Raw genomic sequence first — 26,761 nt, 5'->3', positions numbered from 1 at the left:
GGAATTTGGTGGTACGAGGGGAAAACAAGATATAGCCAGGCCATGCCAACCCAGCCCAGCACCACAGTAAGTAACATAATGATAAATTGATAAAATGCATATATCAGAGGCTTAAATATTACATCACCAATTTTAACTGTATCTGTACAATTATATTCACAGAAATTGTTATATACATATTTGGTACAAGATGAGACAACTGCTTTACAATGCCACTACCCAGTTTCTGATCAGCTTCCAACATTAATTCCTATTTACAATTGAAATCACCAGGAACCGAAACAAAAATAAGAACTGGTTAGTGTTTATTGTATGTGATCAAAATCAGAAAAAGAAAGGGGAAGGGGGATGAGGAGCAGGAGGAATCCGGAACACAATTACACTTTCTAGATTCAACATTCAAGTTTATTAACATCACCTGTCATGTGTATTTCCTCAAGTTCCTTTGAGCCCGAAACTCACCAAGTTTGTCCCTCAAGTCAGCTGTCAGGTAGCATCAGAATATCAAGATATTAACAAGAAAAACAAATCATGCTGAGAAAAGATGAAGGGCGTCATACTACAGTTATGATTTTCGACACATTCCTTGAGAAATATCAGAAGATTTTAAGATCTCTGCCCTTGAAATAATTACACTTCAGTTAACAAATAAAATTTACTTTATTTTGGAACAAAATAAAAGACAAAGGCAAAATTCTACAGTGGAAAGAAATTCATCAAATAATATCAAGTATCAAGGATACAGCTGTCAGCGAGAGAAGCAACCTCAAAAAAGGTAAAAAAAAACTCAATTCTAGGTCACCGTTATGTTTTTGACGGTCAACATAAATGGGCAGAGAGAGAGAGAGAGAGAGAGAGAGAGAGAGAGAGAGAGAGAGAGAGAGAGAGAGAGAGGGGAAGTACCAGCATCCTTGTAGCGTTCCTGATTAATAGCCTCATATAAGTTGCAGACAATATTGAACTCCTCCGTATCTAGACAACGCTGACCACTTGGTCTGAAACCATAAATTAAAGCATGTTGCATTCTAAATTCTCAAATTCAAAAAAAGAATCTCCTGCAAGTGTAAACATGTCTAATTCTCTTAGAAAAATAGCAAAAAAATCTCCAATGGGGTTTTTAAGACTAACCGGTCTAGTTCAGTGAATAATAAGCCATCTGAAGCTGGGGACTGCATTGAAAGCTTCCCTGATTCAATCACTCGAATCCCATCACTGTATGCCAAGTACTTGTTCACTTGTATAGGTACCTGCACAGCACATCACGTAGGCTTCCAAGGTCATATTTCTGAAAAACATTCATAATTGTGTAGGATATTAATCAGCCCAGAAAGCAAACCCAAAAATATGTGTATGAAATTTAAAGATTAAACCATATCTCACAAAAAAAATATAGTTTAGGTGGCCAAAAAGACCCCAATAAAAGGGAGAAACAATGTGAGGTCATTGCAAAAGCATAGACAGCCAGCCACAAGAATGCTTCTCTAGAAAGACAGCATTTTTGCCCTAATGTCGATAATAAAAAGAAAGCCAATTTTCCAGGACCATTACCACTTATCAAGGTAATATATTACTTAAAAGAGGGGGGGGAAATTCTAACAATGCCCTACCATATTCTGAGGTATCCTTAATCATTAAACTGCACAATCCAAAACCATATCTTAGGTATTCTTTCTCCTCAACACCGAATCTTTGAAACTATCAATTAGCGTTATGAACCATCTTATACATCTTAGCTGTTGGAAAATACTAAATAGCAAGAATTTAAAGCATCATGTCAAAATAATCACTAGTTATATGTTAACATGCTTCAAATGACCGTTATAGTATCCATCTTAGACCTTCTCATGATAGATGGAGTACTTGCTGAACCCAGCAGATGCAATTCTAAAATAATTATAGTTGAGATACTTTAGTGATACCAATCAAATGCTCCAAAGACTATTTGGTAAAAAAGGAATCATACCGATACTAGAGAATAAAACATAAAGGTACCTTGCACCTCACAGCAATGTTGATGGCATCAGAAGGCCAAAGGTCAAAACTGACAGATTCTGTTTCATCACCCACCTGTGAGAACATCCAACACGAGTCAGTGAAGACTACTCTACATGAATATCCCGGAGTTGCAAGTCCGACAAATGCTCTAAAAGTGGAAGGGAGTGAGAGAGAAAAATAGAGTGAACAGAGGTTCCATACTGAAGTAGATACATACCTTTGTGAGGTACAACTGAGCAGAATAGGCATCATGCACTCTTTTAGTAACTCTGACAAGCTTTACCTGCAGAAGAGCGGGCAATTCATCAAAATTCATAACCAGACCTCAGAGTAAAGACATGTCCCAATGATAGAGATGGCAGCATCTAGTAATGGTAGTGGCAATATGAAAATTAAATTTTGTTGAAATATAGGAACTGGGGCAGGAAAGGTCCATACCGTGTAGCCCATCTTGTCAATCATGTCCTTCACTACTTGATACATAATAGGTCTAGCCTGGAACAATAGCCAAAACATAAATTAACATCCACATTCGATACATAACCCAGTGTCGGAGAAGTTCAAATTCAATAGATCCAACGTGCCAGGAAAACAAGAACCCTGACTCAATGGGGAAGAGAAAACGACATACAATTTGGACATTGCGCATTGCTGCCATAAGCAATACACTTTGCAGCTCCACTGCAATTAAAACCACAATTCAAATTAAACATGACTGGAAAATGTAATAAATAGAGCCAAATGATAGGGATCATGTAAGATCACATACAAACAACGATTGGGAGAAGAAGACCAGTCCCATCTTCCATCTTCAGAACGATGGCAGGATGCGGTACATAATCCGGTAGATGCCCACCTTGAGGATTGTTCTGGACGCACTTTAAACGCCTACCATCCCTCATTTTGATCATATATCCATCAGCTACACTCCTCACCTCAACTACATGAAACAATTATGAAATACATCAGTTAATTACTCTCACATATCAACAACAACAAATATGAAGTGGTGGTCACTGGCTTAGCATCCACATACCAGCTTCAACCACACTGGAATTAACATAATCCTCGTCGTTTTCATTGAAATTCTCGGCCATGCTTCCATTCCCATCTGAAGATGAACCGAAACTACACTGCACCGTGGTCTTGCACTTCCGTAATTTGAGTTGACGAGAAATAGCACGCGCCTTACTCTTTCCATCAGTTACCCCTCGATATCCCCATATATCACTTCTATGCAATCTTGCCCTTGGGAAAGGCCCATTCACCGGCAGCGTGCAAACCCCAACTTGCTTGCTCCGAACGGCCGGGCAAATCACCGGTCCTTGCAACGAAACCATCTTTCCTCTTTCAGCACCCACCCCACAATAAACAAAATAAATGTCAAAAGCCAGATATTTATAAATGTTTACAGTATTTTTCGTTCTTTTTTTATTTGATCTCCCAATTTAGAGACTAAACAATCCAAAAACAAGATATAAAAATTTTACAAATTCAATCAAGTAAAATCGATAGCTACAAATATACACCTGAAGAGATTTCCTAAACAGGCAGTATTACTGTACGTATCAACAACCAAAGAACGGTTTTGATCAGCGATCAGAGCAAAATTTCTCGAGAATCAAGAATTTATGGACGTTGAAGAAAAGTCTTGATTGACTAATATAAGTGGAATATGAACAAGCTTTTTAGGGAAAGGAAAGATAGAAGGAAATGACGACAGAAGAGAAGCTTTGAGAGCCAGCAAATAACCGATGAAGTGGAGGATCGGATAAAGGAACGACAGATGGGCAGCGGATAAGAGATTCTTTTTTATTCTTTTTTGATATTTACAAAATGACTACCCTCTTTCTAACGCGTTGAATTCAAATTACGCCTCTGTCCCAGCTCCCCGTTTTCTTACCTACCGCTTCTCAATGGCGGTTTAACTTGGTAATTTGGTAAATTTTTGTTTTTTAATAAGAAATATTATTGGCTAAAAATATGTAAAAATAAATGAAAATAAATTAATATTATTAGTAAATGCTTTTATTTTTAATTGTGTATTTCTATTATTTTAAAAAACAAAGCCTAATTTTTAACTTTTGAACATTCTGGTGACACTGTCACGAGTCGAGACTTAAGCTTCGAATTCGCATGACTTCGAGATCCGGACATTCACCTTTTCGGCGTCTCAGATCAGCCTGATCGTCACGGTTCACACCCTTGTGAGGTATTGTCCGCTCTGACCCTCTCTGACTTCACGATTTTGTCCTACAAAAGGCGTTTCACAAGACGAAAATAGTGAAACCCTTATATACCCCAGTGATCTTCCTATTATGTTCGATGTGAGATTCATGACTCATCCTTAGGTCCGTGACATTCTCCCGCACCCAACCTCGTGACCCTTATATACCCCAATGACACTCCTATTAGCCCCAGTGACCTTCCTATTATGTTCGATGTGAGAGTCATGACTCATCCTTAGGTCCGTGACATTCTTCCGCATCCAACCTCGTGACCCTTATATACCCTAGTGACACTCCTATTAGCACCCAACCTCGTGACGGAAATAGTGTAAACCTTTATATACCCCAGTGACCCTCCTATTATGTTCGATGTGAGATTCAGGACTCATCCTTAGGTCCGTGACATTCTCCCGCATCCAACCTCGTGACCCTTATATACCCCAGTGACACTCCTATTAGCACCCAACCTCGTGACCCTTTCGTGACATCGTGACCCTTCCGTGACATTCTCCGGCACCTAACCTCGTGACCCTTATATACTCCAGTGACACTCCTATTATGTTCGATGTGAGATTCAGGACTCATCCAACCTCGTGACCCTTATATATCCCAGTGACACTCCTATTATGTTCGATGTGAGATTTAAGACTCATCTTTTAAGGTGCTTGACGTGGATCGAACGGTTAAGACTGGCTCTGATACCACTTGTCACGGGTCGAGACTTAAGCTCCGAACCCACGCAGCTTCGAGACCTGGGCATTCACTTTTTCGACGTCCTAGATCAGTCTGACCATCACGGTTCACACCCTTGTGAGGTATTATCCACTATGACTCCCTCTGGCTTCACGATTTTATCTTACAAAAGACGTCTCACGAGACGAAAATGGTGTGAACCCTTTTATACTTTAGTGACTCTCTTATTATGTTCGATGTGGGATTCAAAACGTCCGTGACAATACAACGAATGATGGAAAGGTAAAGGTGGGATTTCGAAAGGAAGGGAAAACAACGGGCGAGTCTGTAGCTGGCTGCCCGGCTCTCATAGTGACGTCAACATTAGCCGTCTGTTGTAACAGATAAACAATGCCGGCGGTCAAAAATATCAAGACTCTAGATGAGCGCCACGTGTAACTTATTGTCTCGGACGATCTGGATAAGGCTCTATCCTTCTTACCTCCAAAAAATATCAAATTTCTGTCTTCTTCTTTAAATAACAAAATTCCTAAATTGGCCCAAACCCAATAATTTTGAAGGGATGGGGATGGGACGAGACGGTAAACTCATCCCCATACATTGCGAAATTTTCATTTTTCATTTAAAAAATAAGGCTACATTTAATAGATTTTTTTGTTATTTTCTTAATTTTTTACTTATTTTATAGCTTTTTATCTTTTTTTTTTTTCAATGCATCATTTATACTTCTATATTAAAATTATCCCCAATCTTTATTGTCTGATCAATAATTATACTATTGCAACATCACAAAATGATTATCACATCAACTTAATTAATCAGCTATTTTATTGTCATATAACCTTTATTAATTAGTCACTTCATTATAACATTAAATTAAATTTTAATTAAATTAATAGAACTATCTTCTAAAAATTTTTTAAAAAACAGCAATAAAAATTTTGAAGGTACAAACTTATAGCTACTTTAGACATGCTAACACTCGCAATGGTCAAGATGGTGATTGGAATGAAAAAAATAATAATGCAAAAGTTTTCCACTTTGTTAATGTAACGAGAAAAAATCATTTTATTGTTTTAAAAAAAATCAATAAAGTATAAAAAAAATCCCAAAAAAATAATAATCTTAATTTCTGATCCACATCAATTCCACCTCATTTAAACACAAATTCTAGCTTAATATGACACAATAAGTAAATGAACACCAATAATTACTTTTTTTTTTATTTTTGTAATTTTTTGTTGAACTTTGAATGGGTCTTGTCATAATATATAAATTCAAAATTTTATAGTTAAATTTAACAAATAGATGGAATCGTCACTATTTTTTTAATTAGATATGATTAGTCACCTAAAAAATTTATCATTTTAAAGAATTTTTAAGTTTGGCTAAGAATCTCTAAAAGAATAAGTTTGGATCTACAAACTAAAACAGAGTTTAGAAATTTAGTTATATATAAAGAATGTTGTAGCACTCCTACATGTCCATCTGAAGGATGATATCATATTTTTTAAATTTATCATAGAGTATTGAGTCTAATAGTTTCAAAATTTTACACTGAATATTAGAAATAATTCATAAGATTCTTCTATCAATCTGATAAAATTTTTAAAAATATTTTTTCACCTCAAAAGTATTCAAGAATGTCATTTGATTTATTGAAAAGACTCCATCATCGAAAAAAGTTTATTTATTTTTTATTATTTTTTTATCAAAAATATATTTAATTATTCAACTTTTTGGACCAAAATTAGAAATATTTTTTCTTTTGAAATTTCTAAATGTTTCACCATTTGACCATATTAGAAATTCTTTTTATTTTTTTATTTTTTTTATTTTTAAATTTTTCACTATTTGTGTCAATTTAGAAATATTTTTTTCTATTTTTTTGAAAAAAAATAATATGACAATTATTTTTATTAAAATTTCATTTAAATCATTCCACCATTTGGGACAAATTTAAAGAAAATTTTTCACTTTGAGATTTCTTAAAAATTTATCATTTGAAACTTTTAAAAATCTCATTCTTGAATAATTATCAAATATTTTTAACCCAAATTTATATTTTTATATTTTTATATTTTTTGTTTGAAAATAAATATTAATTATTGTTATTGAAACTTTATCTAAATTATTTCACAATTTGGGACAAATTTAGATAGAATTTCTCACTTAAAAATTTTATAAAAATTTACCATTTGAAATTTTTATAAATTTCATCATTGGATAATTAATATCTATTTCGAAAATTTTATTTTTTATTTTTTTATTTTTTTATTCTAAATTTAATCATGTAAAAATACCAAAAAATAAACACATAAATAAAAACAAATAAATAAATAAAATACTAAAAAACTTTAAATATATATATACCAAAAAATAGCTCGACTGAAGCAGCTCGGGGTGACTCAGCTATAGACACATAAAGAGGCTAGAATGGCTTGGCTCGAGGCATGGTTCGTGACTTAGCTCGACTTTAGTTAAAAGTTGGAAATGGGTCAAAAGCAAGTCAACTCTTCAAATCGGGTCACCCAGCAACAAAACGTGCAAATCCTGAAAAATTACTTAACTGCAAAACGGCGTCATTTCAATGCCCTATATAAGGTCAAATCTCTGCTTTTTGCTTTAGATATCTTATTTCCTTTCTTTTTCTTTCCCTTTCTTTTCTCTCCCTCTCTCTCTAACAAGTTGAACTTCAAATGAATTTTGGGGAATACCATCGAAATCTGGGTTGAATTGCTGAATGGTAGTCGAAAAATTCAATATTCACCGAAATCTTCACCAGATTATAGAAAACCTTATTGAAAAATTCAACCGACGTCAAAAAACTCATCAAAAAAATTCAACTAGAACTGAAAATTTTCGTTGAAATCTGAAAATTTTTCAAAAAATTTGCAAAAAAAAAAATTTTTCCCCAAAAAACTTCAAATTTTTTTTTCTCTCTGCTTGTTGTGTTTTCGTGTTTTTATTTTTTGTGATTTTTGTTTTCTATGATTTTTGTTTTATATGTCCCTATTTCATGTGATCTGTCTGGTATTTATAAGATTTTAATCTAAAGAACCCTAATCCAAGTAGGAATCTCAATTCTTTTCAAACTTCAATCCTTAAACCCAACCCAACCCGTTCAAACCATTCCACTCAAACTAAACCACCTATTCTTCCGTTTTTTCAGCTTTTTTCATTTTTTTTCTTTTCATAAAATCAATTAGACCTCTGGACAGATTGAGGTGTCTACAGGTCTGAAAGCTAATTTAGGCGATTAAGGCTCCTTTCTGTCATCCAATGTTTATGGCTGCATAGGTGGGTAGGTTGAACTTTGAATCAAATCACTGGTAAGGCTAATAAAGGCAGGAGAAAAAAGCCATTAGGCTATTTTAAAAGGAGGTGAAGGGTGATATTTTGGACTTTTGAAAATTAAGTTTGTGAGTTGAGAAAGAAGAGGCGGAGAATTGAGTTCTAGATAGATGAGACATGAGAAACAGATGAAAGTGTGAAAGAGAATAAAATAGAAGAACATGATTAAGACTTAAGACTAGGAAGGGTATAAGGGATTAAGAGTCTATGTACTATTTGACCAATGGTGACACATATGGGGTTGAGAGGTGTTTTATTATTGTGCAAATTCTTTTCATTTAGAGAATAATTTATTAATTTAAGAAATTTTAAAAATTTTAATAGGAAAAATTAATGGTAAAAATTTATTAGAGAAAATTTTAAATTACAAATTTAAGAATTAATATGTCATAAATAGAGAAATTTGAGAAGAAAAAAATTGATGAAAATTGAAGGGATAAATTTTTTGTATAAGTTATATGAAAAATAATTGAAGTTAAACGATTATAAATTGATTTTATTATTTATTAATTTATTATTTTGTATTTGAATTTTAGTTTTTTTTTTGTTATGGCATTTATTTTGTTGTTAATTTTTTTAGTATATTAGAATTGTTCTTAGTATTATTTTTTACAATTAAATAACATTTGAAAATGCCATTCAATATATAATAATTTAAAAGTAATTTATAATAAAAATTTTAAATCAATTAATGTGCCTAAAAATTAAATTATTTAATAGATTGAACATTTTAAAATCTATTACTTTTAATATTAAAAACTACTCTAAATAAAAATTAAAAACCACTTTTATCTTAAATAAATAAAAGACATGAAATAGTTTGAGCAAAAAAAAAAAAAAAACGCAAAATGAGAGTGTCATACTAGAACATGTCATATTAGAAATACAATTAAGCTTTTTTTTTTGTATATTAGAAACCAAAAGTTTCTTAAACCATCTAATTAGTGTTTTTTTTTTAATTTTCAATATTCTTACTAAAATAAATTTTTTTTTAATAATATTGATAAACTTTTGTTCATATCCAAAATCCACATGTATAAAATTTTCTTAGTATCTCTTTATAGATATAGATGTTAGTTATTGTTTAAATATGTATTGGATGTTTGCTATGAAAATAAAATTTGAGTTTTCAATACATTTGATTGATCAAAGCTTTTGGTTTTAACTTTTTTTGTTTTGATAATATAATTAAGTTGATCGTTTCAAATTTGATTACTTTTTCTCTTATATACATATTAGTAAGTTAAAATTTTAAATAATTTTATTTCATCAAAAATAATTAAAAAAAAATTATGGCCCGATCATAGCTTGGCTAATTTTCTAGTATATTATTGAATCATAAATCCTAAAAAAAAAAAAAGAAATTGATTAAAAACAACAAATATCTTTATAAAATAAAATAATATACGAACTGGGCCAAAAATAGTAGGCTTTTCAAAGACGGCATTATTGGGTGGGCCAAGTTTCGGCCCCATCTGGGTTATGGCTTCGTAAACAACAGAGCTTTCCCAACACCCAAACCAGCCCAAGACATAAACATTAATGTGCAACATTACCCTTAGTCGAATAGTATATGTTTAAATACATACACACACTTATATATATATATATTTATATATATATAACTATAGTTAGATATATTCTAAAAATTTTGTTTAGATATATATATTTTTTACAATTTTAAAAACGCACTCTCCAACACTAATTGTCGTATTTATAATTGATATTTTAAGAAAATTTATATAATAATAGTTTACTAATAAGAGGCATATGAAAGAAACATAAGAAATCATTTACCTTCTTCTTCTTCTTATTATTATTATTATTACAGAATTTAATGTTACTTTTCAAAATTTTGGTAGATTGATGGAATAAGTTTCATCGTAAGAGGTAAGGAATTTCAACCCAAATGATGAATTTGGAAATATTTGTATTTTGTAAAGAAGAAAAAAAATCGTCGAAGGTTAAACCTAACTAATTTAATTAACCATTAGTAAATTGCAATAAATTATAGAAAATACAAATTAAATAAATTTTAAAAAGTTAAAAAGTACAAGAACTGACCTTGTCAATGGATCAAACTTGGTCCGTCCTGGGATCTTGTAATTTTAACAAGATGACCAAATTTGTTCCATTGACACCAAGCTAGAATTTATTATCTCCCAGCCAACATATGGCTTAGAAAATAATCAGTGTTTTTTTTTTTTTTATCATATATATGTCGCAAGATTTAGTCGAAACAAGCTAACAGTTGTTGTTAAGTTCCTCCGGTGAAGTTGGGCGGTGGCCAAATGCCTCCACCGCTGAGGTTAGTCACGTAAGACATGCACGACAATGGCACTAGACATAAACCTCGGCTTCTAAGATCTCGCTTTGGTTCTTCATTTCCCTCCTCCATTGTTGAACCCTAATGATCATTTCAATGTTAAAGCTATAATAAGTAAAGTGATTTTTGAATCCCTTTTGTCCCTCAAAGCTGTCTAAATTAATGAAATTGATATGAAAAAGTTGTTTTTCATTGGCAATTAGATCAGTTTTTCTTACCCCTTGTTTGGATCTGGATGTTTTATTGCCAGACGACTTCATATATGGAACACTTAATGTCTGTAAAAAACAAATGCATTATTCAGTGCATATTTATGATATTCATACATGCATAAACTGGCATTTGAATTGAAATCAGAAGATTATGGCTGCTACAGTGATCCATGCTCCACTACCACATAATATTGCGTACGTACATTTAATATTCTGACAATTAATTGATTCTAAATGGGCATGACTGAGTGTTTGATTTCTTTAACTCATTCCAAAGAAAGTGAGTTCTGAGCTATCCAACTAGCTAGGCTGCAGCAGATCAGGAATATAAAAGAACTTGTTGGAAATCAACCATGGATGGGCCTTTGCCTTTCCACGGTTTTCCATGTACGGGTTAGGGTAATTCAATTGCCTTTCCTTACTTTGGGAAATTGAAACCACACACACAGAGAAATCTGACTTCTGAGCAGATGTGGCTGTCAGGTCTGAGCTCTAAACTAAAGGAAGATGAAAAAAAAAAGCTCTCCTTTTTCGCCATCCTAGACCACGTTGATCATAATTAAGTTGTGCTACGTTCCCTCTTTCTTTTTGTGCCAAAAGAATAAATTAAGAAACAAAAAATTTCCATGGCTAAAGCTACATAGCCTACATCACAGCTCTATTCTTATATATATGTTTTTGCTGTTCAATGGGATGAATAAAATAATCAACGGTGTAAAATTGGACTTGGACCCCTATAAAGAACCATAGGGAAAAACCCTAGTCGATTGCCTGAGCCTTTAGGGTTAATTCTAGAAGCAAGTTGACGCTTGGACCCAAACTGGCCGACGGGTCTCATTCGAGGTAGCGTGTTAGAGAATATATGTAAGAAATGCAAAATTCAAGGAGAATGTTTGGGAAGTTACCTCGACTTGATTTTGAAGGAATTTGATGTATCCAATAGCCTCCATCAGTACGGACGCTGTATCTGTCTGTGATATGCAAAAGATCACACGTCATTTTCCATTAATTACCACACTAAACCATAAACCTTATTAAACTAAGAACTAATCTCTCAAATAATCTTTTGTCTTCTTTTCGGTTTCCTGCCTTTTTCTTTTGTTTTATTAGCCACAGCTACTAGTTGTTTAGTATATGTTGCGTTTTCTCTCCACCATAGCTGTACCTTTTTTACTGATGAAATTAAAAAAAAAACGAAAGCAACCCAGAATTTACCTTGCCAAAAGGAGCGACCAGTTGTTGGAGAGCTGCAATTCTATCTCCCAATTTCTCTTTCCTAACCTGTTTGATGCAAAGCAAATGATTTAAGGTTGGAAAACGTGAAATTGATAATCTGGTCTTTGAATCAGTTTTTTTTGTTGGTCCTTAGGCACCTTAAAGGGAGGGCAGGACGGTCGTGACTCCAAACGAGATTTCTTGGCTGCTGCACCTGCTGTTGCCTTTGGTTCTGCTAAAATGCTCGGTCTCTTTGACTCTGTTATTTCAGTGGGGAAGGGTGATATCTTTGAAGTGCAAAGAGTAAAGATCAGTTCAATGATCATCAAAAGCAGTTTAAAAAAGAAAAGAAAAAAAAAAAGGCATGAAGTCCTGGAAAAGATATATGCATACAAACGATTAAAGCTGAAGATACCCCATTGTAAAAGATGAGAAGGCCATATATATTTCTTTTAGTGGGCATAACTTTGAACAAGGAAAATCCTTAATTATGAAAAAAGGTCTTCGACTTTTTATTTTTATCCCTTAATCATATTCTGCTTCTTATATGTGTTAATCATGGTTGTTCAACTACCTATTAATGGAGTATTAGATTGTATTAAGAGATGCCAATTATACTTCATATAATTAAGTTGTTGAACACTTGATTTCTTCCAATAGGAGCTGACAAGAGATTACATTGCATGTTTTAAGGTCAATGTATGAAAAAAGAAGCATAAATATTGCATGCAGTGCCACATATATCAGAGCCATGGCCGTGCAGTGTTACAATTATACTGGCAATAATGTTTGTAACTTAAGGCATATGGTTTGTGGCAGAAATGAATGCTGCTACAAGAAACAATAGAGAGCACTTACTTTACTAGGGCTATAAGCTGGCCTTTGATTTGACTGCTGAAAATGGTGGTGATGAAGAACAAAAGAAGGGCTCTCTTTGTATATACCAAGAATATTTTGATCATATGAAGGATGGCCAAAACTACTGCTTCTGCTATATCTTGGAGGACTTAAGAGATCCAAGGCCTCCAAATTCATGTCAAAGGAGCTTGGGATATTCGGGGAAGAAGCTTGGTTCAAATTTGAAATATTTATACTAGGATATATCTGGCTGAAATTCCCTCTACTTGGTAAAGAAGTAAAACTAGCAGTTGGGATAGAACAATTCTGGGTGGTTGAGTAAAATTCTGATCCAGCCGAAAACATTGGAAAACCAGATGATATTGTCTTGAGCAACAGCTTCTCGCTGTGATCATGCAAATGGCTGGTGAAGCTCCCTTCATTGTTATTCCAGTCTTGGATCATGGAACTGTTTTGAGGAGATGCTAAATTGATGTCATTTTTCTGCCTTGAATGTAAGATACCCCCATTATAATTTGGATTGAACTCACTGGTGTTCCTGCAAAGTAAACAGAAAAATGGAATAAATTTTCTAAAATGAACGAAAAAAATGAACAAGCCAGATATGGGAAGCAAGTGAAAGAGCTGTATGTGATATACTGCACTTTGTGAACCCACAAGTTTTATGAATCCAAAAGCAATACATGAAAAAAGAAAATATTAATTCTACTGAAAATCAATTGATTATCAACAAAATCTAACAAGTAAACTTTAACTACATAATTCTGATTGATGCACATCAAATCAGAAAAGAAAAGAAGGGAAAAAAAAAGGAGATTCCGGAGTTAAAGTAAATTCATGATGGCCTTTGAACTGTGAAGAGCCAGATATTTGTAGAAAGCATAACAAGAGAAAGAGTGCAAGGGTTAGGTGAACTTACAAAGTGATACTTGGGGTTGGGGTCCAACTCCAAGAATGGGTGCTTGCAACTCCATAACAGGTTGGAATAGGTAAAGAAGAAGACCCAACAAGCTGGTCTTGGAGCTGGTGTTGGTGATGGACATTTTCCGACTCCATAATGATAATTTTTTTTCTTCTTTTAAATAAAAGGGCTTGGAAATCCCAAGATTGAGTAATTAAACTTTTACTAACCAGCTTTGCTTCCAGGAATCTCTCACACTTCAATCAAAGAAACAGTTCAGGTGACACCCACATACCTTGTTGCTTTTAGCTAGGCAACTTTTCTCAGTTTTTCCTCTTTACTCTTTCAAGTTTCCATCTTAAAGTAGTCTTGAAAGGAAAGAAACAAAGAAAGAGAGAGGAGCTTGAATAATCCCTTCTCCATACCGTTCTCTCTCTCTCTCTCTCTCTCTCTCTGACTTAATTATTTATTTTTCTTTTCAGGCAAACCTTTTTTGCAGCTATCCCTCATACAAGATTTTGCTTGAAAAACTCTCTCTGTCTCTCACTTTCTTAATGTTAAAAATTAAAGTGCTTTATTGCACTCACTGCAATTACAGGAAGATGATTAATACTTCCTCTATGTTATGATTAAGATCCCTGCCTTCGATCCCAAGACTTTCAACAAAGGTCTGAGAAGAGAAATGATAGCAAACATGCTCTCTCATCCCCTCTCTCTTTTTCTTTATTTTTTTCTCATCCCCACATGTTCAAAGGCTATCTTATATGTTGTTATCCATTTATAAAATCAGCAATCAGCTTGGGCTTCATACAGTATTTCTCCAACATCAATGTGAATATGATTGAGACACCATAACTGATTTTTTGTGTCTCTTTGCATTGTGATTGGTCGCCTGAAATATTACTTAGTACAAAGTCATACTCTCCTGTATAACATGTCGGCTATGAAAAATAACATATGAATATATGATTTCCCTCTTCCTTTATCTTTACTTTAGCATTTCAGACATGAAGTTATGGTTTGAACTTTGATATTGCTGGTGCGTTTGCACATTTTCTCACCACCATTCATGGAATTTTTGTGTGGTTGAAATCCAATATGAGGTTTTGATATTCAGATATGCATATATATATATATATATATATATATATCCTTTGAGGCAGTGATGAATGATGATCAGTTCAGACTATATGTAGCTATGATTTTATTGAAGACTAGCTTGTTGCTAGGAATTTCCCATGCGTAAGGGGGCCTCCCACAACTACATTCTCACCATTCCATTATGAATTTATGTATAAGAGATATAGAATAGGAATGTCGGTGATTAATCCCTTTCCCTTGTAATGCCTTGTCTCTTAAAAGCTGTCGTTTTGATAAATTTATATTTAAGGAAGATGAGGATGAGAATAAAAGAGATTTAGTTTGTTGTTTGGGGGCAAAAGAATAGGAAATTAAACGTGAAATTGATTTTTTCTTGGCCTGTCATCATCATGATATAAAGAAGCATTTTGTTATGATTCCAGGCAGACTCCAGAAAATGTGGCAAATTAAATAGAATTTCTATGCATAATATTATAATTATATATATATATATATATATATATATCCATGCATATTACTGAAAATGCCGACCTCGAACAACTAAAAATGGGTGACATGCCTGCCCACTATTGTCATTTTAAGTGTCATAATGTGCTAGACAGGCAATGACCAGAAAGAAAAATGAAAACTATAGAAAAATGAAAACTATCTGTTCTAGAGCAATTAGATATAAGCTTTGCTTATTACATCTAATATCAAATTATCATATATCAAAATCATATTATTTTCTATTGATATCATTAGAATTCAGTAATGGAAACCTATCATTGTCTAAAACATGAATTAATTTGATAATTAATAAGTATATATCTTTTATACAAATGAGATCGTAATCTAAAAACAAAAATAAAAAATAAAAAAATTTAAATTTATTAAATGTTATCTCATAAAAGTAGTTATATAAACGGATATTAATCCTAAGTTTGATAGTTATATACCTAAATTTCTTTCACTTTTCTTGGTGGCATGGTCTCATTTTCATTAATTCAGAGCTTGCATTTTAGGTGTAAGAAAATGATGTTTGCTTTTATTGTTGGCTAAAATATTAATAAATAAATCCCTAAACTTTAGTACTTTATTTAGATAAATTTTTATACTTTTATTATACTTAAATAAACCTTTAACTTATAATTTGTACTCAAGTAAATACTTGATTTTTAAACCTTTATTTTATACTTAAATAACATTTTAACATAAATCAATTTTTCGTTTGAAATAAAAAATTTATTTAGATATAAATCAAAAAATAAAACTTTATTCTAATGTAATAAAAATATAAAAACTTATTTAACCAAAATAAAATAATTCAAAGGCTTTTTTTAATATTTTAACCTTTTATTTTTTAAAAAATGAATAGTTCTCTTAATTTGTTTAGTTTCAAAATATTCATAATGATGCCTCAGATACAAAGTATTCTGATATTTTAATTGCTCAATCATTTCTTTTCTTCCCATAGGCCATAGTGGCAAACAAAAACACCCCCAATAACCCTAGAATCCCTACCCTTTGCCCTACTCAATTTTAATTCCAAGTTGTGATATACAACCTGTACACTAAGCCATATCCCCCTTTTCCACCCCCAACATTTTCAAATTTTCTATTTCAGTCTTTGATTCAGTTGAATCTCTCTCTCTCTTACAAAATTATGCTAAACATATAAATTATTTATTAAAGTAAGAAAAAATAGTACTATATGATTATATGACACCAATATATTTATATATCCTACATATGGGCATGTAATATTATATGAATAATTGATCAAGTGCTAACAAAATTATGAGCACACTTGTTTATTTACTATTCACATGTAAGTTATAATTAAGAAAATTGATATAAAATTTGAATCAAAATTTAGATCAATTAATTTATGTAATTATCTTTAAAAAAAAATACAAACATAAAAATTTTACATTTTATATTAAATGTTGATATGTATATATGTACATAATATAATGATAATTAATTTGTCTCTTATATTTTTGTAAAATAAGAGGGAGGGAGTAGTGAGTTTTACTTCTGAAATATCCCCATTGACCATGATGATGGGCATGGAAACAAATCTGTCAAAGTGCTTTTGTTTGCTTGTGAAGATGGAGAAGAGAAAAGGGTCATTATAATATTATATATGTAATCAGGATAGGTAGATTAAGTATGATTAAGCTGTCATTCCGTCAAGTATAATTATAATTAATTTGATCAGTCCCCACAAAAATTTACATCAGTTTTAAAAAGTTGATGCAAGAGAATGTGATATGAGACAGAGTAATTGGCATTGGCCACCCTTCACTTTGCTTTCTTGTCCCACCCTTGTATATATATATATATATTTGTTTATTTATCCCTACTCTTTGCTTAGCACTTTTCTTGAGGGGATGGATTCTTCTTTATTGAGAGAGAGAAAGAGAGCTTTTCTTCCTTTCACTTGTTTGTGATACCTTTTGCATATTTCTCAGTTTCACTATCTTCCATCCAAGGTTCATTTCATAAGAGCTGCTTCTAAATCAGATTTCAATTACAATATTAGTGTATATATTTGAATAAATTCTTACTTTCCTGATGATGAATCTTTTTAATTATCTGCTAAATTTGTAGTATTTCCATTATTACATTCCAGAAGTTAATTTGGCATACTAATGCTAATTAAATTATAACAAAAAATAGTACTAGCTAGAAGCATGAACTAATGATGAAGAAAATATAAGAAATTTGCTGAAATATTGGTGTATGACTTCATCTGCATCCTACCTTATTTAGAAAATCAAATTCTATGGCAAATAAAAATAGCCATAATAAATTAATATATATTAAGAGTAGAGAAAACAAGTGAAGAAATTATTTTAAAGTCGTGACATCTAACTTGTTTAAAATTAAAAAATGTAGAAAAAAATGGAGGGTTTATTATGCACCAATTATGCTGATCCTTCTTTGGGTCCTCTTGCATACAAGAAGCCTTATTACTTAATTTAGCCCCCTAAAAGCATTTTTGCTATAATTAATCACTTTTTAGCCTTATCATCAGAAAATATAGCCCACTTTGCCTTTTTCAAGTGTAGCCAGTCAACGGGCCAAGTGTCAAACATCCACATCTTAATTACAAATATATATATATATATATATGTATATATATATGCAAATTACATATCATATGCAAGCTTTATTCCCCTTCTCTTTTTCCATTTCAATTGTTTAACCTCTTTTTGAGTCAAAAAAATTTCAGAAAGCCCATAAAGGGGGTCTAAAGCTTTTGTAAAGGTATGTCTAAGAAGAAGACAAAGGCATTGTCTCAGCGGAATATATGCTTTATCTCAAGCTTAAAGAGAGAGCCATGAAAAATCCAAAACAAGGGGCATCGCTTTGCTTTCTGTAATATCACCCCCTTAACCACCAATATAAAAATTTCCTTATTCTGTCTGATTTTTTTTTAATAGCTTTGGTATAATTACCCACACGTTTTCTATCTTTGTTAATGCTCAGCCAGTCAGCCCAATGATTCAATGACTTTTGCTTATGCATATTTCAGTTTCCATCTAAAATCACTTTGATCAAAGTTTTATCCTTTGGTTCTTTCAATATGAGATCTTTGATGGATCATGTTCTTCACACAATCAAAAAAGAAAAAAAGGGTCTGTCCCAAAAAATCTAGAAAAAAAAAATAGAGAAAAGAAAAGCTTTGTTTCAAGGATCATATATATGAAACATATAAGACAGACCAGATTCTTTTTCTGTCAACATATTTTCCTGGGTAAAAGGCCAGATAATAAGACATGAGAAATTGAAGAAAAAACCACATAGCTGCTGCCCGGTGCTTTGGAGGAAGAATTTGGTGGGTAAAGAGCTTTACGTGCGTGCTTTTCAAGGCAACAATGGGTTCCACTCTTTGCTTCTTGCTTCTCAGCAGAATTTGAACAAAGTTTCCATGGCATTTCTTGTGCAACAAAATGCAAATTTTATGTGATATGACGTTGGAAAAGAACGAAAGAAATTGAAAGATAGATAAAAAAAAAAAAAAAACCTTTGAATAAGTGTATGATAAGAGAGGAAGACATAATAAAAACAAAAGTAAAGGCTTACTGATTGCTTTGGTTGATAGAATTATTATAGATGATTTAAATACTTCAAAAGCAAAGTTTATCACTTTTTTACAAATGATTTGTATTAAGCGTAAAACTATTCTTTCCTTTTACATTTTATTTTTCAGGCAAACGATCTTAAACAAAAACAATCCAATCAAGAAAAATCATTGGATTTTACTGATTTACGTCTTTTTTCTGTTTTTTTTTTTTTTCTTTTTTCGGATCCAAGGACTCTTTAAGAATTGGGCTAAAATATTGGGCCTTTTGGAAGCTTATTAAGGACCACCGATGTTTTGAATTTGACACAGCTCAGCTAGCTATTCTTCATTTTTGCATGCCTGATATCTTGGGCTGGAATTGTTATTCTGGTCTAATCAACTGGGGGCTTAGTGACATTTTCTTTTTCCACTTGACTGGAATGTAAAGCCCAGTATGTTATTCTTCTCTGACGAGAAAGGGTTCACCATTTTTATACAAGGCGGCCCAGGTTCACCATTTTAAGACAAAAAGCCGTAAACAGGAGATGGGTCCACTTTTGATTTGCTGGTCTCTTCCCCACCTCCGCGTGCTGTTGCCTTTCAAGTGGCTGCTTGGCTGCTTGAGCTTTCTATTGTTTTTGTATGGCTGCTTTTTCAGCCAGGGACAAACCTTCAAGTTGGCTCTTCTTTAACCCAACAACCAGGCACCATCCACGTTTCCTTTTTCTCTGTGAGGGGCCACGTCCTATAAAGTTTTGTCCTAGAAAAAGGCAGTGACAAAGGCTTTGGCTTTAACACTTCAAAATTATGTTGTAATAATCATGTTAGTAGGCTATTCGCTAGAGTCTTACAGACTAGAAAAAAACAGAGGAGATCTGATCTCCAAATCATAAAAGTTCCTATTGTCAGTACCCTTCACGTGTAATAATACTTTGTGTGTCACTCACTTTCTTTCCTGTGATTCAGTTTTATTGTTCTACACTTTGTTTCTTCGGCAATTAATGTAAAACTTTGGGCACCGTTGAGGGTTATGTAAAGCTTGGACCCAAAGATTATCTTCCCCAAAGCTTTGGATAATGATGTGGATTGCTTTGGGGGTGTGACACTGACAGTAACAGAACTCAAAGATAAATATCCCAAACCTGATTTTTTTACGAAGAAATAATTATCTCTTACCGATCTGCCACTTGGAAAAACTGATCAGTTAAGCAGGTAAAGATCAGATCACTAGAAAAGCATCAAACAGCTGATTGATTAATATTCCCTTGCCAACTTGTTTACATACTAATCTTCTTTGTAAACCCTTGCTTGTTGTACTATAATTTTTGTTTTCTTATAAAATATGATGACTGAACCTGAAGCAAATCAAATAACAGATGCTCTATGAATCGAAATGCGTAATAAAATATAGTAACAGCTACGAGCCTATGAACCAAAATTTTCTGCCAGATATATGGGAATTTTCTTGGGAAAAATTACTCAGATGAAGATACGATAAGATTGAAGACTAAAAAGGTTAAAGTTTATGCATTTCTTCGTCAGCTTCTGGAACCCCTTTTTTTTCTTTCAAGAACAGCTCAGATGCCTACAAGTTTTTGTGATTTAGAAAACGGCAGACTACTTTGATTGACTGGTTGAATGTAGCGAGGAATATTGTATGAATTTAGTGACGTTGAATAATTACTTACTTTTTCACTTGATTTTAATTGTCGTTGCATGTATGCTTTTGGGCACAGTTTGAATGTGATTCTCCTTATAAAAATATGTATTCTTTTCTTTAATTACGACATTTTAAATTAATAATAAAAAGAGAATTAATTTTTGTGCTCCATTCCCACTATGACCAGGTACTTTGAATATATTTCTTCTAGATTATGTCAATTTCTCTAACAAAGCTTGGTTCAGCTATCAGAATTGTACTTTCTTATATCAATTTAAAGCATTCAAAATTTTAATTTTGGATGACTAATAACAAAAATTAACCCTAATCCAGTTAATATCTTAGTTCTTTCTTTGTTCATGAATCCCTAGCCTCTAACATTCCAGAGTTATGAGATCAGATTTGCTTGTGAATATATGCAGAGCAAGATAAGAAGATTTTGGCAGATGTGGAGATACTTTTTACAGCAAGAAAATCTCATTCTCATGCTTACCTTCATGATGAAGGCAGATTCCAGAGTTGGGTAAGATTCCCCTGGAAAAGATATGAAGTCGGTACAAAACTGGACCAAGAATAGATAACATGACAGCTCTATAGTATCTTGACCTTACTGTGATAATCACCTTTACACTGTTCTTGCATGCACGATTGAGCTTGATATAGGATAACCTTATCTGCTTTTTCTTTTGGGGATGTTTCTGTTTGAGACGTGGGAGCCTTAACGAGGATGAAGGTAGTGGTGTGTTTGATCTTTGATGGCTGCCTTTTCCCTTTGCTCGTTTAAAGTAGCACGTGGGTTTATGTGGATCAGCTTGGTGTTGAGCACCACTAGTCCAACAAAGCGACCCTGTCTTGATCAAAACTGAGATTACTTGTTCATAAACCAGTAAAGATTAAAGAACGACTTGTTTAAAATCTCATAATCCCAACAAAAAGAAAGTTCCCACAAATCTGCTGCATTACAATCTCCCAATCTCAATTGTTAATCCTAGCTTTCCAGATTCTATTTCAGGGATTTGCATAATTTGTATTGAATAACTCTTAGAAATTATCTGGTGTCTGCTGTCAAGGGGAAAAGAAGGCCTTGTCGGCTGATGGGCGAAAAGGAAACTCTGAGACCCAACCCTCAAGTTTTTGAGATTGAAAGCTAACCCAAGGATATTGGGGGAAAAAGAAAAAATGTGAAAATCAAGTCCATGGAAAACTCAAAATTGAACTTTGTTTTGGGACCCCTTGTGCAAAAGCTGAAATAGGCTCCTGCCTGAGTCTGACCCCACAAAAACCGACCATTATATCTTTTCTCTATGCTTTCTCACATGATATATTTTTTGATAATTGATGAAGAAGATTGTAGAAAAAAGTGAAAAGAGTAATGGCGAATAGGCAACATTTGGTTTTGGATCTCTTCTTTTGATTCTGATTACAAGGTTAAATTATTCATGACTCAACTTTTTGAAAACTATATATATGGCTTGAAAGTGAAGTTATTATTGATTTCCCTTCAACTAATGGATCCAAAAACAAAATAATTATTTGTGATCACTTTTTCAGTATCATTTTTTTCCTGATATGTATAACAACTAATAACTAGTATATAGAGAATGATAAGCTTGCAATGCTCGCAAATATTGGCTCCCCATGCCTGTATTTATGTTATGTCCTTGAACAGTTCCCCACCACCCTCTGGAATTGTCGCCAAATTTTGGCTAGTTTTCACGTAAGGCTGATTCATAGGTGATGCTGTAATTCAACTAGAATTTTAAACCTTTTCCTCTGATCACTTCTCCTTAATTTCTCTTCATTTTTTTTGGATCTGGTTGATACATAGGAGATTGGTCTCAAAGTATACTTGTACATGAAGATATTTATTTAGGTAACAATCTTTTTCTGTGTCTATCAGCTATTGTCTTGGTCATTGCTTTATGCACGGCAGGCCTGTTGTACGTGTGGAATAAATCATGGACTAATGGTTAGTCATAGATCAAAGCAAATCTATATTGAAATTCAAGCTATAATTCAACAAATATTTGGGAATAATACACTTGGGAAAATGACTTACTACTGGTATATGCATGAATCACTGCTGCTTATTTCTTTTCCTTTTCATTTTTTACATATAAATTTAAGAAAATTTGAGGAAAAAAATGAAATTCGAATAAAAAAACTAGGGATAAAAACAGATCGATAGGTTTAGTACGAGACATCACATTATGAATAATTACTATGTCCTGATTAGCTTTTTTGTGCTGTATGACAAGGTACCAAACAAAAGTAATCAGGGAGAATGTGGCAATTACTTTAGAGATATGGTCTGTGCTAGCCATTGAACTTAAACACCAGCGGGTACATAGCCTAAGCAACTTGAGGCTCTCTCTCAAGTAACTTCAAATTTCTTAAAGCTCTCTATCAAATAACATCAAATTTCTTAAATAACACCCAACAAACACATCAACTTTTGATAGCTGCCCTACCCCAGCAATCATTTTGTACGAAAAAAAAAAAAAGGAGAAGAAGCTGCCAAAGAGCGACCGAAGCACCTCACAAGGCCCCCAACCAATCCGTTTGAGCAACTCTATTTGCACAACTTTTTTCACCACAAAAATTTTGTTAGCTATCGTGGATCTTTGCACTTCTTTTGTGTGTTATCACTATCGTGGAGGGACCGCATTTGTCACCCATAAAATCATGCACCAAGTCACTATGAACAACTCATACATAGACTCAGTAAACACTAACAAAAATTTACTCGTACGAGGGCAGTATTTTAGGTGAATGTAATACTTTTAACAACCCATTTTTTTATTCTTTTTAAGCCCTTCTTCAATGTCTTTCGATATCTTTTCTCCTTGCTTAATTGTTTTGATGGCAGGATGTCAATTTAGCCTCTCACTTTTCTTATGTTGGAAGTGAAGAAAGAAGTATCTCAAGACACAAGTTAAACATAACAAAGTTAGGTCCTCATTCTATATCAAGAAAAGGCACAAAAGATTAATGTAATTTATTCAACTTTTGCTTCGCAAAAAGGTCCGAATACTTTAACTATCTATTGAAAATCCACCATGTCACATTCACAATTTCTAGTATACCTTACAACTAACAAATTTTTCTTTTCCCTTTTTATGTTCCAATATCTTCACTTTTTTCTTAATTATTTACTTTCGAGTACATAATTATTTTAGGTGTCATTTTGTGCCTACCCTTTGGCTAGATAATATAGGTACTCTGGAACCGACTTCCAACTCGGGGGGCTCACCATGATCAGTGCTTTAACTATAATTGGTGGCCTTTCGCATGATGATTTGATGAGCAGTTTAGCTATGAATATGTTTCATCATGTTTCGCAGCACTGTCGGCAAACCAATACCATGGTATTAAAAATTCATGTGCCTTCTTAAATATTGTTTGGGAAACAAATTAGGTCAAATAAAGATCATGTGGCTGCATCAAACTGTAATTTAATTGGTAATCAAACATCTCATTTAAAATATTCCTTTTTTTAGTAGTACTAATACGATCAAAAGTGTATCCTAAGTTTTATTTGGATTTAATCTCTTTCTTAGATGATCTTAAGAGCATACTTCTCCACATCTATATGATACATTCAAGATTTTACTCTCAAAGTGTTTCCCATAAAGATAAAATTCCATAAAAAAGGAGTCTATATATGTTATATATGGGATTGTGTTTGGTAGTGTATTATGCATTATCATGGGCTTTAAACAGGGTAAGCAATATTGGAGAACTTTCATGTTCCCTTTGCATGTCATTACTTTAAGAGGGTAAGCATTGGAAGAGATAAAATAAACTTTGATGTTCTTTTCTGTGCCGAAGCAAAGCATGGGATTGGATCATGTCATTTTCAGTGACATGGGCTCGACTATAGTAACACAAGGGGAAAACCTGGTGATCAATTAAGCAAGTAGTTTTAGCTGATGGAATATTCTAAAGTATATGTGTTGAACGATTGTATTTTCCATATAGGTATTTTCCGACTCATTCATCAAATAAAATGCATTTACAATTAACAATGTTGATAGTTATCTAATTTCTATGTTTTTTCTTTTTCTAGTGAAGAGTCAGACCTTGAATTCAAATTAAGATAGTAAAAAAAGTGGATTTTTCTGGCTGCATAATTATTTGTTTTGTTGGGATCATTATGATACCATTTGTTGGGTTAAAAGCTTCCAATCCAATCACACTAGCAGAAACAAAATCAAACAATAAATCAAACACACAAGAGACAATAATTTAACGTGGTTCGATCCAATCAACTTACGTCCACGGATGAGAAATAAGATCCACTAATTGTAGAGAATTACAAACATATATCAAATCATCAATCTCACTCAATAATCAATACTTATAAGACACTCTCAATCTCCTCTAGTCCTATGAAGTATTCTCAACCCAAACAAATACAAACCCAAATCCTTGTACACCATTTCAACATAACCAAACACATACCCATATACTCCTATACATCATACCTATGTGGACCCTCTCAGTCTCCTCTAGTCCACTCACAAATAAACATACATACCCATAATACGTAGAGCCTCAATACTCCTATGGGGTATCTATCCCACAAAATCCTACAACTCTCTTACATTTTTTTTTTCATACCTAACATTGTAGAGACTTCACATATTTATAACCATACAAACTTGTCCATTAAGAATCACTCTCTTCTTAAAATTTTTTTCTTGTAAATTAAACTTGCCTATTAAGAATCTCTTTTTTTTTAGAATTATTTTCTTGCAAGTCAAACTTACCTATTAAGAATCTCTTTTCTTTTAGAATTCTTCTTTTGCAAGTCTCTTGTCCATCAAACAATAGCTGACAAATCTTAAATAAATTCCAAACAAATCTCTTATGGGATTTGAGTCATTATTTCCAACAATCTCCACTTTAAATCAAATTCCATCAATCATCTGTCTTCATACTAAACATGTTTGGCTCCACCTGCAATGGAAGTCTCACAATCATTTTCTCTTTTCTTGTGTCTTCACGCTTCATACAAATCAATCATCAATCTTCAAAATTTAACTCGAGCTCTTCTCTTGAATTGAGTTCTTCTGGACTTGCTTCTTTCCATGTCTCAAACTATGCACTTCTCACATTTTAAACCTTTAGCTCTTCTCACATCTCAAACTTTCAGCTCTTCTACGTCTCGAACCTTCATCTTTGATACCACTTATTGAGGATCACCACAGCTCTGATACCATTTGTTGGGCTAAAAACCTCCAATCCAATCACACTAGCGGAAGCGAAATTAAACAATAAATCAAACACATAAGAAATAACAATTTAACGTGGTTCAATCCAATCAACTTACGTCCACGGATGAGAAACAAGACCCATTAGTCGTAGAGAATTACAAACATATATCAAATCATCAATCTCACTCAACAATCAATACTTATAAGACACTTTCAATCTCCTCTAATCTTATGAAGTATTCTCAACCCAAACAAACACAAACCTAAATCCTTGTGCACCCTTTCAACATAACCAAACACATACTCATATGCTTTCATCTCCTCTAGTCCTATAAAGTATTCTCAACCCAAACAAACACAAACCTAAATCCTTGTGCACCCTTTCAACATAACCAAACACATACTCATATGCTTTCATACATCATACCTATGTGGATCCTCTCAGTCTCCTCTAGTTCACTCACAAACAAACTCATAAGACGTAGAGCCCAAATACCCAATACTCCTATGGGTGTCTATCCCATAAAACCCTACAACTCTCTTACATCTTTTTTTCATAACTAACATTGTAGAGACTTCACATATTTATAACCATACAAACTTACCCATTAAGAATACCTCTCCTCTTAAAATTCTTCTCCTGTAAATTAAATTTACCTATTAAGAATCCATTTTCTTTTAGAATTATTTTCTTGTAAGTTAAACTTACCTATTAAGAATCTCATTTTTCTTAGAATTTTTCTTTTGTAAGTCTTCTTAACCATCAAGTAATATTTGATAAATCTCAAACAAATCTCAAATAAATCTCTTATGAGATTTGAGTCATTATTCTCGACATGTTTCACTCAAGTTTTCGTGGAAAGACTAATTTCTCCGATCTGAATTTCTAGTAACTGGTAGCATTAAGCTATTATTTCTCTGCAAAAAGGTTTACTACTTCTGAAG

At 32.9% G+C, this 26,761-nt stretch overlaps 2 protein-coding genes across 4 annotated transcripts; both read right to left on the bottom strand.

Annotated features, from left to right (window-relative positions):
• Positions 1–76: 76 nt before the first annotated feature.
• Positions 77–3,794, bottom strand: LOC111308125 (bifunctional nuclease 1-like). 3 transcript variants are annotated; one of them, XM_022906463.2, is made up of 11 exons: positions 3,525–3,794; positions 3,032–3,342; positions 2,765–2,935; positions 2,627–2,676; positions 2,434–2,490; positions 2,213–2,278; positions 1,993–2,067; positions 1,129–1,247; positions 904–995; positions 419–483; positions 77–250 (listed from the first exon to the last, which is right to left on the bottom strand). In XM_022906463.2, the coding sequence occupies exons 2-10, from the start codon at positions 3,333–3,335 to the stop codon at positions 422–424; spliced, it is 996 nt and encodes a 331-aa protein (XP_022762198.1). In that variant the 5' UTR covers positions 3,336–3,342; positions 3,525–3,794; the 3' UTR covers positions 77–250; positions 419–421. The 3 variants fall into 3 exon arrangements, with proteins under 3 accessions (XP_022762198.1, XP_089614218.1, XP_022762270.1); XM_089758092.1 differs by having other exon boundaries at positions 77–483; XM_022906535.2 differs by lacking the exons at positions 77–250; positions 419–483 and having other exon boundaries at positions 934–1,055.
• A 6,597-nt stretch (positions 3,795–10,391) lies between these two features.
• Positions 10,392–14,507, bottom strand: LOC111300802 (transcription factor bHLH110-like). The gene is made up of 7 exons (XM_022896417.2): positions 13,801–14,507; positions 12,882–13,419; positions 12,182–12,310; positions 12,024–12,089; positions 11,714–11,779; positions 10,815–10,874; positions 10,392–10,677 (listed from the first exon to the last, which is right to left on the bottom strand). Exons 1-7 carry the CDS (start codon positions 13,935–13,937, stop codon positions 10,528–10,530), a joined length of 1,146 nt encoding a protein of 381 aa, XP_022752152.2. The 5' UTR covers positions 13,938–14,507; the 3' UTR covers positions 10,392–10,527.
• Positions 14,508–26,761: the final 12,254 nt, after the last annotated feature.

Source organism: Durio zibethinus, chromosome 3, assembly GCF_047325235.1.
Source record: "Durio zibethinus cultivar Kanyao isolate XHJ-2024 chromosome 3, ASM4732523v1, whole genome shotgun sequence".
NCBI classification, from domain to species: domain Eukaryota; kingdom Viridiplantae; phylum Streptophyta; class Magnoliopsida; order Malvales; family Malvaceae; genus Durio; species Durio zibethinus.
Note: the sequence above shows the minus strand (reverse complement) of the source record. Positions and strands in the feature narration are given on the sequence as shown.

Excerpts from the sequence above, each read along its gene's own strand:
- LOC111300802 (XM_022896417.2), bottom strand. The coding sequence starts at position 13,937 with ATGGAGTCGGAAAATGTCCATCACCAACACCAGCTCCAAGACCAGCTT. Across the intron at positions 13,420-13,800 it reads CCAACCCCAAGTATCACTTT|GAACACCAGTGAGTTCAATC; the intron begins GTAAGTTCACCT and ends TTTACTTTGCAG. Across the intron at positions 11,780-12,023 it reads TGGTCGCTCCTTTTGGCAAG|ACAGATACAGCGTCCGTACT; the intron begins GTAAATTCTGGG and ends TGCATATCACAG.
- LOC111308125 (XM_089758092.1), bottom strand. The coding sequence starts at position 3,335 with ATGGTTTCGTTGCAAGGACCGGTGATTTGCCCGGCCGTTCGGAGCAAG. Across the intron at positions 2,279-2,433 it reads TTGACAAGATGGGCTACACG|GTAAAGCTTGTCAGAGTTAC; the intron begins GTATGGACCTTT and ends GCTCTTCTGCAG. Across the intron at positions 1,248-1,992 it reads ACATTGCTGTGAGGTGCAAG|GTACCTATACAAGTGAACAA; the intron begins GTACCTTTATGT and ends TGTGCTGTGCAG.